The 13618-nt window shown below is 40.2% G+C and overlaps 1 protein-coding gene across 1 annotated transcript in view; it reads left to right on the top strand.

Annotated features, from left to right (window-relative positions):
• The window catches only part of ft (cadherin-related tumor suppressor fat), an 85040-nt gene that overhangs the window by 67452 nt on the left and 3970 nt on the right, over window positions 1-13618 (top strand). The window contains exons 6-9 of the mRNA XM_089871160.1: window positions 3313-3493; window positions 5858-6111; window positions 9033-10712; window positions 10799-13555. Of these exons, the coding sequence (XP_089727286.1) occupies window positions 3313-3493; window positions 5858-6111; window positions 9033-10712; window positions 10799-13555 (4872 nt within the window). The remainder of the gene's footprint in view (window positions 1-3312; window positions 3494-5857; window positions 6112-9032; window positions 10713-10798; window positions 13556-13618) is intronic.

Genomic DNA, 13618 nt, shown 5'->3' with positions numbered 1-13618 from the left:
GGGGTCGGGTCAGCTTTCTCTAAAAACTAAATCTTTTTAGTTGAGAGAGAAGAAAAAGGAAAACATTTTCTAATTAAAAATCTGTCTTCCTAGAGAGGGGAAACAAACATTCCCGCGATTTTCTGTTAAACGCAAACTCGAACGCACCCCGTACCATCACCGCCATAAGTTTATAAGTGATATGTTCCTTCCATAAGTATGACACTATCTATATAATTCGTAATGCTACTGAGAGACTTACAGTACTCTAGATAACTAGTTCGAGAAGGAGAACGACGGAAGCGAGTCAATTGAAGTAATACACTCGGTGGTGGTTAATTATTTGCATGCAGGACCAAGTTCCATCTAGGTCCTATTTAGTCTGCATTACTAAGCCCAAATTTGACAGCAGCGCCCCACTCACCAGGCGTATGTCGCTTTACCCTGAATCTATGACCGACCTGCCTCACTCACTCACTTCAAAATTACAAGCTCCAGTTTCTAAGTTACCAGAATTTACAAACTTATGGAAGGAACATATCTTATGAACTTATGGTAACACTATTGGCACCACTATTGGAACCACAAACTCGCGGGCTAGATTGGGGAGGGGGGTTTGAGGTGGAATAAAAATGCCTCGAAAAATCTTTCTTGGACGTCGTAGAACGATCCGGCGGAATGTTGCTGTCCAAAGTTTAAGTTAATAACGGTTGACCGGTGAATAGAGCCGATAGAGAGAGGCTCATTGAGGCAAGGAACACTCACTATAAGCAGAAGGGAATAAGAGAGAAGGGAGACATTAGAGCCTGCTTTGGTAACGGGAGTCCGACCAACCTCAAGAAAACCGCGAAAACTTTGCGCAAGTACACAGCTTTTAACCAATTTACTGCAAATATAGTTCTTTAAGTTCTCCGCGGTATCAGGCGGCCTATTTGTCTTAGGGCTGTCGATGTTCCGTTCTTGTGTAATTATAACCTCAAGTATGTATTTTATTGAAACTAATTTGTATTTTTTAATATTAATTCAGAATAATTAGTTTTCATCTATTTATTACCTTCAAATTATCTGATTTTGGTATGTTCTCAATTCCCGTGTATCTAAATTAATTGCACAGCTGGATTTCGTTTATCAACATGAAATTCGGCCATTTTTATCTCCTTCAATGTAAAGTTGTAAACAAAACTACTTTTTATTCGTCAACCGAGACGTCACCTTCTTATGTGACGTCACAGCTAAGGCAGAAGTTAGATAGCCAATCAGTGAAGGGTAGTTGATTTGAGGTTAGTAAGACTGTTGTTACGAGTGTAAAGCATTATCGAGATATAAAGTGTGTCCCTTCTCTCTTATTCCCTTCTGCTATAAGGTATTTGTCCATGTACCGATGAGACGCAACTATCTCTAAAAGTATATAAGACCATTTTCCGAGGTCACTAGCCTATTAAGAAAATATCTAACAATATTTTGCGATCTTTTCAAAAGATTAAAAGGCATATAGTGAATTAGTGTGTTTTTCTTCTCTTGATCTTTTTAATGCTGTGGTGAAGTTATTTGAAAAGCTAGACTAATGATATTTAGAGCTCTTACTGTACGGAATGCCAGCTTTCTAGTGGTATTTTCAAAATTTACCTAGCTTTAATAGAATAGAAGTTGGAAGGCATTTAAGTCTGATTTGATGACAAATATTTTAGTAATCAAAACTTGATTTTATTGCCATTAAAAAACCGTACCTCGTGGACACGTGAACCTTTGTGCAATTAATCTACAAAACATCAGCTTTCGAATAGCACTTTCAAAATTTACGTAGATGTAATAGAATAGAAGTTGTAGGCACATTTAAGTCTGATTTGGTGACAAATATTTTACTAATCAAAACTTGATTTCATTGCCATTAAAGAACTGTAACTCATGGACATGTGAAACTTTGTGTAATTATACTTTGAAACATCAGCTTTCAAATGGTACTTTCAAAATTTAGTTATCTCCATTAGAAGAAACGTTATACGCGATTAAAGTTTGGGTCAGGAAACCGAGTAAAATCATAATACTTAATTCTGACACTGCACCTTTAATATCTTACTCTGATACTACACCTTCAATCTCCTTAACAGAGGGTCTTAATTCCCCAGGTTAAAAAAAACCAAAAAAATAAAAAAATTCAAAACTTGTAAAACCCTGGGCCGCGTGGTACTCGGTTGGTATCTCAATAGAGAAGATAAGAGATATCGATAGAGGTAGATACAAAGTACGTACACTTTCGGACGACGGGCTAATAATTTAGGGAATTTTCACATTTCGAAGAAAATCAGAGAAAAATCTAACATACGACATTACATAAGGATTATTTTCTCTAAGACGATCTCTGTTCTATCTATCTTTCTTTCTTTCTTTCTTTGGTAATCCCTCCCATCAGTTTTAAAATAAAAAGAAAAAATTCAAAATTTTATACATCCTAACTAAAATCTATGACATCTAACATCTGTACTACGAATCAGAAAATAATCCGTTAATCCCAAAAAAGGCATGAATTTATTACGTTTTTACCGTAAGTGATATAACAGATTTAAGTCTGACATTAGGAGGAAATACCTTGAATTAAATTAACATTTGTTTCCAATTAAGTAAACTTCAAACCAAGTTAAAACCCGCATAAGCGAGATGGAAAGTGAATAAGTCATACTTATTTGTTATTACATTATTTATAATTCTCTAACTTAATATTCTAATATCAATTAGCTGGATGGTCAGACTTCGGACAGTCCTTAATCGAACATACGATTTTTCTAATTAGGATTAGGCTTAATGTTGCCTAGAATCGCGAATTGTTAACCTAACATCAAATGATATAAAACAATTGGAGGAATTTGATAAATTTTTTGTCAGTAAGTTTCAAATTAATTTGGGAAATTGTTCAAGAAAACTTTGAAGTTTGAAAACTTGCCACAAACTTAAGGGGGAATATAAGTAAACAAGGTGATCAAATCAACTGAAACCCTTGAAAATTCATTTAAGGTTTATAAAAATTTGTCAAATGAAATCATTGAAATATTAAATACGTAACCAATTTAACTAATTAAATTATCAATTATATCTGTTCAGACCACATCCTTGGTTTAAACCACTTTTAGGTCTAAAAAAAAACTATCTGTCGACAACATACGTTTAAGGTTCCTTCGTCTCAATAGACTCAAAAACCAGTAACATTTTATGGGGGAAATTTAAGAAGTCGCAAGTCGCGAGAAGTTTCATTGGAATCTTTGGGGAGGGGAGAGTAGAAAAAATGTTTAATCTTTTAGCGTTTCGTTTCGTTCCTTTAAAACGTTATCGTTCACGCAGGTTCCCCGCGACAGACGGGTACCGGGACGGTGGTCGTGGTAGTCAGCGACGTCAACGATAACCCACCCGTCTTCGAGAGGAGCCATTCCACCGTGACAGTGATGGAGAATCAAGCCAAAGGGACAGAGGTCATCACCGTCACTGCCACCGACGCCGACGCCGGACGAAACGGATTACTCAGGTAAAAACTAACAACATCCCACCCCTCACCTCCATGGCAACACGACGACCCTATCTATCAAGTACTTTCACCAAAAAATACCGGGGGACCTGGGCCTATATAACTAACTCAAAAATATTTCAAAGTTCTGTTAAACGTAACGTAGTGCATGGCCTCATGGGTTAAACAAACAAAAGGTTACACGCTCGGGAATTTTGTTTTTATAAGATGATGTATTTAAAATTTGAAGTGCCATGCCTTCAATGGTGTCCAAGTTTTACCCAGAATGCATACGGCTACTAGGAATAGTTTCTCAACGTATCTAGGCGGATTTTGTTGGAGAGTTACGCTATCTCGCTGCGCGTGGCACCGTGTTTTAATACCTCCCAATAAATCACGTGACTTACTGCCTCACTTTCAGTTTACTTTTTGTAACACGGTGGCTTAAGTCCAAATAGTATTTGAAAGGATACACCATACCCTCTATACCGAGGGGCTATTCACTCTCTGAGTTTCAGTACACCGATTACGGACTAAGTTTGATTATTTTCGCACAGTCAAGGGCAGGGATATTAAAAATATCGCGTAATCCCTTTATTACAGTCAGGGATAGATTAAACTTTAGAAGTAGGAATGGAGAACAGAGTAATCTGGGCGCGCGTCAAAGTCCCGGACCCCCTTCCACGGGACGGGACGGGGGGTATGAAAGAAGAGACGGACGGGTCATAGCGACAGAGGTAAAAAGGAATTGCGTATTTTTCGCCGTCCCCGTCAGCAACATCATCAAAACGTAATTTAAGTGAGCTAGCCAATAAGATAATTTAAACTTTTAGTTATTACGTGTTGGAGGGAGGGGCTCTATACCGGACTGAAGTAAACACTAACCGTTTTCCATTCCTACTTCTAAAATTAATTCTATCCCTGGTAGTATACAGTCAAAGGTACAACCACCTACACTGATTAGGCTAAGTGACCGGCCCCTCGCAATGCTCTATCCATAAATATTTAACCACGGCATCCATTTTGTCGCGACCGCAAATCGCTCATAGTATCTTTTCTAAGAAAGTAGCAAGAAGTATCAAAATAATAATCTAATATGAAAATGACATTGGATATGCATTGCCAACCCACGTCAAAGCAGCCCTTCTTCACTGGATGCCAAACACAAATTGTAACCCACTTAAGAATCTTAACATTATTATATAAGCGAGTAGCCCTTAAGGGTAAGTGTAGATTATACGACGCGTCACCAATATCAAAAGAAAAACTTAACTCCCGAGAAACGGTGAGAGAGAGTACAAAAAAAATGTTAAAATTGGGGACTTCAATGACAGGATGTCAAAAAATTCGATGGGGTGAATAAAACGTGTCTTCTAGACACGAGAAAAATTCTTTCCGCTAGCTACCGCACCACAGCGGCAACAGCCTGCCCCAAACCCAGCCAGCCTAAGAAGAACAGTGCGCGGTAATGGGTATGCTATGTATGCCAAGTACCAGGAATACATACAGATACTTGGAAACATTTTCCCCCTTATACTTCACATCATAATTTCAATGCGGGCTTGAGAACTTAAGACACAACTTGAGTAAACTAGTTGTGACGTGTGAACAGAAGTTAGACAAGTTATCTACATCCATACGTTAAGAAACTATTCCTGTTAGCTTTATGCATTCCTGGTAGCACCATTTTTCGATGGAATTATACGCCCATCTTAATAAATACCAGTGACAAGGGCTTGCTTTGCTACACAAATTCCAATTTTGAACGTTGGAAATGCCAGAGGTTTTTTTTAGTTTGATACTTTTTGGTTTGGGCGAGTTAAGATTTTTCGCGTATGTCAACTTTAAACATAGTTTTCACGATTTTCGGAATTTTTGAAAGAATGAAGGAATAAATAAATAAATAACGATGGTGTCAAAGTTTACACCATACCACCAAGACCCGCGTTAGGTGTTACGATACTTTTATAATAAGTACTTGAAAGATACGTATAAGGGATAGGTTTCTCAGTCTCAGGGTTTGTACAAGGATATGTACCAAGCGTTTCATAATTGTGGTACCTTTCTTGAAGGTATTTAAATCTGAACTAAAAGTCTAAAATACAACATCCAAAATTTCCAGTTGAAACTCTCTTAAACCCAATTACAGTCCTAGATGCACCTATCTTACGAAGGTGTCCATCAGACTTTACTTGCACCATTTCAAATCATACTTGTACCTCCCTCGACACACCTGTCTAACTCTAAACCCAATTACAATTTTAAGTACACCTGATTCGTATAAAGGTGTCATGACTACTTGAATCATTTCAAGGTGTCTTTCTCTATTCGCACCACATGCATACTTTGCAAGGTGTCTAACTCAGTAAACATATCTTTAAACAGGTACTCACTGGAAGGTGTCGAAGATGACTTGTTCCGCGTAGACCCGGCTAGTGGCACCGTCTTAACCAAGACAGTCCTGGACAGAGAAGAGGGTTCCATGTACAAGATGTTGCTGGTAGTCCGTGACAGTGGTCTGCTGATGCAACACTCGGCTACGGCCACTTTGACCATTCTTGTTGGAGACGAAAATGACAACCAACCCAAATTTGCGGAAAGTCAATACGTTGTTCATATACCCGAGGATGCATTAGCTGGTAAGTTCAAAATTTTCAAACAATTAAATTTAAATATTATGAAAATTAACGATTTTAAGCTCAAAATTCATGGAAATTAACGAGTTTATGCCTAGAATTTATGAAAGTTAACGATTTTATGCTTAAAATTCATGAAAGTTAACGATTTTATGCTTAATATTCATGAAAATTAACGATTTTATGCTTAAAATTCATGAAAATGAACTATTTTATTATTTTTATGCTTAAAATTCATGAAAATGAACTATTTTATGCTTTAAATTTATGAAAATTACGATTTTAATATTAAAGATCATGGAAATTAAGATTTTAGGCTTAAAATTCATTAGCATTAACGACCTCGCGCTTAAAAAATCATAAAAATTAACTAAGGTTATTAACCCTTGCCACTCGAATTCTTCTATATAAAATTAACTTACCACTATAATTAATTTGATTAATATTTAGGTCAGATATTAAAATTAACAAAAGCAATCGCGAGAATCTTCGGAGTTACAGTAAGCAAGGTTTTTGGATGTTCATAGAAAATTTAGCATAAAAACCCGTAGTACGAGAAACGTGATATTTAGGCATAAAAACTATATAAAAGATAAAATTTTAACCTTTCTCCTCCCCCCTCCCCCATCTCTGTTTAAAAAAAATTGAAAGAATAAATAATTTTCAAATTTTTTTTTTTTCATATTTTATCACGGTTAATAATAACGAACGAATGTTGGTTGGGTAAAAAATAGGCGCTGATTTTTAGCGATTATTCCTTAAGATTTTTTTGTTCATTTCTCGCGTCAGGGTGTCTGCCGGGTTGTTTGAAAAATGTTCAAGTCGTGAGCGAAATTTTTTAAAAGACCTGTTTTCTTCGCCTTTTTCAATTGTTGGGTCCCGAACACCAAAAAAATAAAAATCTATCCCAACTATATTTTATCTCTTTTAGGCATTTTTACAAATTGTTTAGAAGCTGCGAATTGAAAAACTATGAGTTAAAGAAAAAAAAATGTATATATTTCTTCAATTTCATTTTTGATACCGAGAAAGTATCTTATTGTTGAAAACACGCGGTAACATGAGACAAAACCGATATCTCCATCCATAACCCGAGTATCGTATATCCATACCATCAGAAGTAAATGAACCGAAGTTACCGGAGTCCTATTGTTTATTCATTAAGCACAAGTTCCTCACAAACCCCCATATTTCAACCCCGACGATAGTCTCGCTCCTCTACTCTTTCGAGTCACAACAATTTTGAAAACGCCACCAAGCGGCCAATGTTCGAGTAACCGGATTTTCCGGGAATTAGTTAAAGTTTTTAAAAATGGCGACTTTTTCCCTCGGAAGATTCTTTTGGGGAGAGGTTCACACTCTTTGAAAAACTTTTCGAGTAGGATAAGAAGACTTTTAACATACTTTTGTCCAATGTCTGACTTTAGAATTTCAATAAATCTTTCCCGACTTGAAGTCACAAATGGTCGATTAATATTTGAAAGGTATTTCAAAAGATCATCCCTAATGTTTGCATCCATTATCGAACGTAAGCCTAGGGCCTAGGCTCCTAAGATAGAAGCAGACGCCTATTTCTCAAAACAACGACTATTTATTCATACTAACGATATTGCGCGGATTTGTAACTAAGCTGTAACTATGGTCTTTGGTGCCAGCGTTAAATTTCGAGACGATTCAGGTAGAGGTACAGCTACCTTGATTTTTACTACCCCCACGTTATGGAAAACGCATTATACAAATTTTGCCCTCTCCGGTAACTTCGGTTCATTTACTTCTGATACCATTATGGTTGAAATACAGGACGAAATTGTACAAAAATAATATAAAGTGGCGTCAAGAAGTAATATCTAGTTTATTAGGTCGAAGGTATAAATTCATTCATCCACATTTATAATCTAGCTTTATCTCCAGTCCAAACGTAAACGTAGCCTGTCCGGACTGTTAATCCCCACCGCCTCTAAATTACAACCAGCATGCATCTCATTGGTTCTTGAAAACTCGTGCACGTCAGTGCGACGCGAATGACGAAAATTACAGTCATATTTTCCGACTGAGGAGAGGCAGCGAAATAGCCCGGCCTCCTTTTATGTCCCCCCTTGGATTTTGAAAGGGGGACTGGGACTATGGCCCACGCGAATACTTACTTAGGCATCTTATACCTTCTGCCTAATAAACTAGATATCACTTCTTGGTGACGTGGTTTACCAAAAGATTTCATTTGCCTCAAAATAGGAATACATACAGCTCCTAGGAATAAATGAGTAGCCATATAATATCACATGTTAACTTCTAAGCGGGTTTTTTTGGGCCGGGCTTGAGAACTTACTATCTGTCACGCTTATTAATAATACTGATGGCGTCTTTCTAATCTAACCATCTGATATTATGTAGAAATAGACCTACGTCTACAATGTAGGCTTAGTGCACCTTCAATTAAACAAATTCTAACTTCAGTAAACCTACTCGATGCCAATAGAAAACGCCATTATATTGGGTCAATTTATTTAAAACTGTTGTTTTTAATGGGATGGCATGGAACCAACCAAAAATTTTCAAAATAAATTAGCAATTATTCGCGGTTAAAGAAACACGACGTGATTTATGAACAAGGCAAAGAAACGATTTAATAAATAAAGAAATCTTTAAAGTGTTCGACAGAAAGTTTCCTTTATTTTAATTGCGGCGATTCATCATCAATTTTACTCGGTCGACCTACTTTGAATACAATCAGACTAAGTTAGAAGTCGGTTTCCAATGGAGTAATTCTTACGGAGTAGTAATTCGCGTCCATCAACCCCCGCTGTGTCATGACAGGAAGTGACCATGAGGTCCAATTGGAATTCAGTTATTATTATTATTAACCAAATTGCCAATTTTTTACGGTCTCTACACGACACTTAAAATGGTTCTTAACTTCTTCGCAGGTCACTTTGTACTCGGTACCCAAGCTGAAGACCCGGACGCTGGTCTGAACAAAAGACTAGTTTACCATTTAAGCGGTATGGACGCCGACAAATTCCAAATAAACCAAGACACTGGTATCATTAAGCTTGTACAAAAACTACCTGAGAAGAAAGACGGCTACCATTTAGAGATCTTTGCCACGGACAACGGGGATCCGCCTTTATCTTCCAGTACATTAGTGGACGTTTTCTTAAGTAGCAGCAAATCATTCCCGACATTTCGACCTGGTGTTCGTAGCTTTAGTTTCCCAGAATCCTCCGAGAATGTTTACGTCACAACCGTATCCGCGTCATCGCCAAAAACCGATATTGTTCGTTATAGCATAGCGGATGGTAGCGCCAGTAGTCCATTTAAGATAGACCCAGAGTCAGGGGAGTTGAGGATCGTAGGTGGATTAGATCACGAAACAATCCCCAAGTACGAATTATGGATCGAAGCCAGGGACAGCGACAATCCATCGCTGGCCAGCGCGGCCAGAATCGATATTGAAATCGGGGATAGTAACGATAACGCGCCCGTATTTGAAAGGGAGTATTACAACGCTAGTGTCGGTGAGGAACAGAGCCCACCGCAATTGGTTCTAACGGTACAAGCGACTGACGCTGATAGCAATGACAACGGGAAGATAACTTACACCTTTATTTCACCAACCAATGGACAAAATCCATTCAAACTCGATTCCAAAACTGGGAAGATTCAAACGAGCGCCGTACTTGACCGGGAGAAAATCGAGTTGTACCAGTTAGTGGTAGCTGCCGTTGATCATGGTACACCGCAGAAAACTGGTACGGCGACCATCTTCGTAACTGTTATGGACAAAAACGATAATCCACCCAGATTCACGCGTCTCTTCAGCGTAAACGTGACGGAAAACGCGCCAGTCGGTACCTTCGTCATACAAGTGACATCTTCAGACCGGGACATTGAGTCGAACGCTAAGGCGGTGTACAGTTTCACCGAGAATCCGGGTAGCAAATTCCATATTGACCCGGTTTCCGGTAACGTCACTGTGGCCAGTTGGATTGACCGCGAGATTAAAGACGAGTATTTGTTGAAAGTGGCCGCGGTTGATGGTTCCTGGAGAGCCGAAACTCCTTTGACAATTTCAGTGCAAGATCTGAATGATAACAGCCCGGAATTCAGTACACCGGTACACACTTTCAACTTTCCCGAGTTACAAACAGCGGTGGCTTTCGTGGGGCGCGTTTCGGCCAGTGACCGAGATAAACCTGGTCCTAATTCGGTCATTTCGTATACTTTAAAAAGACCCTCGGACTATTTCCGGATTGACCCGTCGAGCGGGGAAGTGATGAGTAAACAGTCGCTGAGATATCGACGGACATCACGGGGGTTTTCACCCGAGAATCAGCACATCTTGCATGTCCTCGCGACGGATCATGGGAAACCGCCTTTGTCCGCGGATACCATGGTGGTTATCAATATCGTGGATTCCAATAACAACGCGCCAGTGTTCCAGAAAGGGGAATATATATCTCCCGTTCCGGAAACGGCCAATGTTGGATTGTCCGTACTGAAACTCTTAGCGGAGGACAAAGAAGATGTGGGTGTCAATGCGGAGATTGAGTATATGATAACCGGTGGCAATGGTACGGAATACTTCGCCGTCGATAGTCAAACTGGTAAGTTGTTTTCCAAGTCTTTAAGTAGAATTTTCTCTAACTCTTTCCAGTTGGGATAATTAAACGCTTCTTGTTAAATTACTTAGGTTGGGTCAGTGTTACTTCGAACTTACCGGGACATCGCGGTCGATATTACGCTCTCTACGTGACCGCGTCTGATAAGGGTATCCCACCGAAATCGGCCGAAGCCAAAGTAACATTCGTGGTAACTGGTGAAAATAAACACAGCCCCGTCTTCGCGGCTTTGAGTTATCAAGTGTCCATCATCGAAAACGAACCGTTATTCTCGGAGATCGCCACCGTGTCCGCGACGGACGCGGACGCTGGAGGATTAAACGGTCAAATAGTCTATTCCATCATTTCCGGTAATGAAAACGAAACGTTCGCCATTGGTGCCACAACGGGAATAGTGACTCTAGTTAAACCACTCGACTATGAAAGCGTCAAAGAGTACCATTTGAACGTGACTTCGTCGGATCGCGGTTTTCATTCCAAACAAACGACGGCAATGTTGACGGTTTTGGTGTCGGACGTCAATGACAACGCTCCATTATTCAATTCTTCATCTTTCGACGCTTACGTGGCCGAAAATCAACCAATAGGAACGTACGTGACGCGTATCACCGCCACGGACGCCGACTCTAAAAAGAACGCCATAATACAATATTCCTTGGTGGCTGGATCTGGCAGAGATTCCTTCGTAATAGAAAGCGAAACGGGCGTCATCAAAGCCAAAGTCAAGTTCGATTACGAAGAGACGAATCTCCATCAAGTCGAAGTTGTCGCGGCTAATCCCGGTTCGACTCAATACAGCGCGACAAAAGTGACGATTCACGTCACGGGCAAGAACGAATTTTATCCCAAGTTCGTCCAACAAGTGTTCCAATTCACGGTTAGCGAGTCATCACCAAAGGGAACGACAGTCGGTGTATTACAAGCCACGGACGAGGATAGCGGACGTGAAGGCGAAGTGTTCTTTTTGCTGGTTGGCAGCAGTAACGATAAGGGATTCAAAGTTAACCCCAAGACAGGCGTGATGACCGTATCCAGAAATCTGGACAGGGAATCTCAAGCTAGAGTTGTTTTGACAGTGATGGCGAAAAATTACGGTAGTATCCGTGGTAACGATACGGACGAAGCTCAAGTAGTTATAAGTATCCAAGATGGAAACGATCCACCGGTATTTTCTAAGGAATTATACGAAGCTAGAGTATCGGAAGCCGCGATTCCAGGTACGCACGTCATCAACGTGGTGGCGACTGACAAGGACGTCCGGCCAAATAACCACCAGTTTTTGTATTCCATCGTGGATGATTCCAAATCAGTCTTCACCATTGATGCCAACTCGGGTTCCATTCAAACGGCAGCGACGTTAGACCGGGAAACTATTCCCTATTACAATATAACAGTAGCAGCTATAGATGGTGGTATTCCCCCACAAACCGGAACAGCCGTGGTAATGGTTGTACTCGATGACGTTAATGATAATGGACCAATATTCGATCCACCAGAAGTTACTGGGTACGTGATGGAAAACGAACCACCTTTCACGAGCGTTATGGTCTTAAGCGCGACGGACAGAGATTTACCACCGAATGGCGCGCCATTTATGTATTTCCTCGTCGGAGGTGAATACAAAAACTACTTCGAAGTCGACAGACACTCTGGTTTGGTGCGCACCATGCAGAGTTTAAACAGGGAAGTAACTCCGTCCATTGTATTAACGGTTGAAGTCCACGATAGCGGTGTCCCTCAAAGAAAATCCAGACATCCAATTACCATCATAGTTATGGACGAAAATGATAGTCCATCGTCCTCCAGAAGTTTAACGGTCTTGGTATGGATGTATAATGACGTCTTCCCGGGTGGTAAAGTGGCCAACGTCCATCCGTTAGACCAGGATGTTACTGGACAATTTCAATGCTCAATAGTCAGAGGGGATAGCTCCGTATTTCAAATACCGAGTAAATGCGACTTGCACGTTTATCGCATTAAAAACCCCAGAAATTACACAATCACCGTCAAAGGAAACGATGGTAAACATCCTAACGTCACGTCCACGGTTCAAGTCAACTTTGCCAGTTTCGAGAACGAAACCATGTCCAACAGCGTGACGCTTCGCATCTTGAATCAATCGGCGGAAGCTTTCTTAAACAACGATTTTCAACAGTTCCAGAAAACACTATCGGATATCTTTAAATCCGTTGGATTTCCGGTACTTTACAGTATTACGACGGTTAACGATCACATCGAAATGACCTTGGCCATCAAAACGACTCGCCAAACTTACATTAAACCGGAAGAAGTATTATCCCTGCTTCAAGAGCGAAAACACGTCATAAGCAAAGGGAAAAACGTCGTTATAGGCTACGACCCTTGCGATAATGTACCGTGCCAAAACGGAGCCACTTGCCAAACGTACTTGGATTTTCAAGAATCCTTGTCGATCATCGATTCCTCTTCGTTAGTTTTCACTTCACCGACAGTAAGTCGGCAATTCCGTTGCGAATGTCCCGGTGGATATTCGGGCAACTTGTGCCAATATCAAAACGATCCCTGCTCCCCGGATCCGTGTCTCAACAAAGGAGTTTGTCAACACGATGGTCTCGATTTCGAATGCGCTTGTCCTCCTCAATACGAAGGGAAACGGTGCGAAAATCAACGCGAAGAATCGTGCAGCAGTTCGCCATGCAAAAATGGAGGTACTTGCGAAGAGGCTCCCGATCGCTCGTTCTTCTGCTTATGTCGACCGGGTTTCAGGGGAACTTTATGCGAAATGGCCTCGGACAGTTGCAGACCAAATAGGTGCCAAAACGGAGGAACGTGCGTCAGTAAAAAACCAGGTAAATATTAAAAACCAACGCGTTGAATTCCATCCGAAACCACATTAACCATTCTTCTGGTTT

Source organism: Phalangium opilio, unplaced genomic scaffold, assembly GCF_054372755.1.
Source record: "Phalangium opilio isolate 3A_F unplaced genomic scaffold, DU_Popi_V2 ptg000002l_1, whole genome shotgun sequence".
NCBI classification, from domain to species: Eukaryota; Metazoa; Arthropoda; class Arachnida; order Opiliones; family Phalangiidae; genus Phalangium; species Phalangium opilio.
Note: the sequence above shows the minus strand (reverse complement) of the source record. Positions and strands in the feature narration are given on the sequence as shown.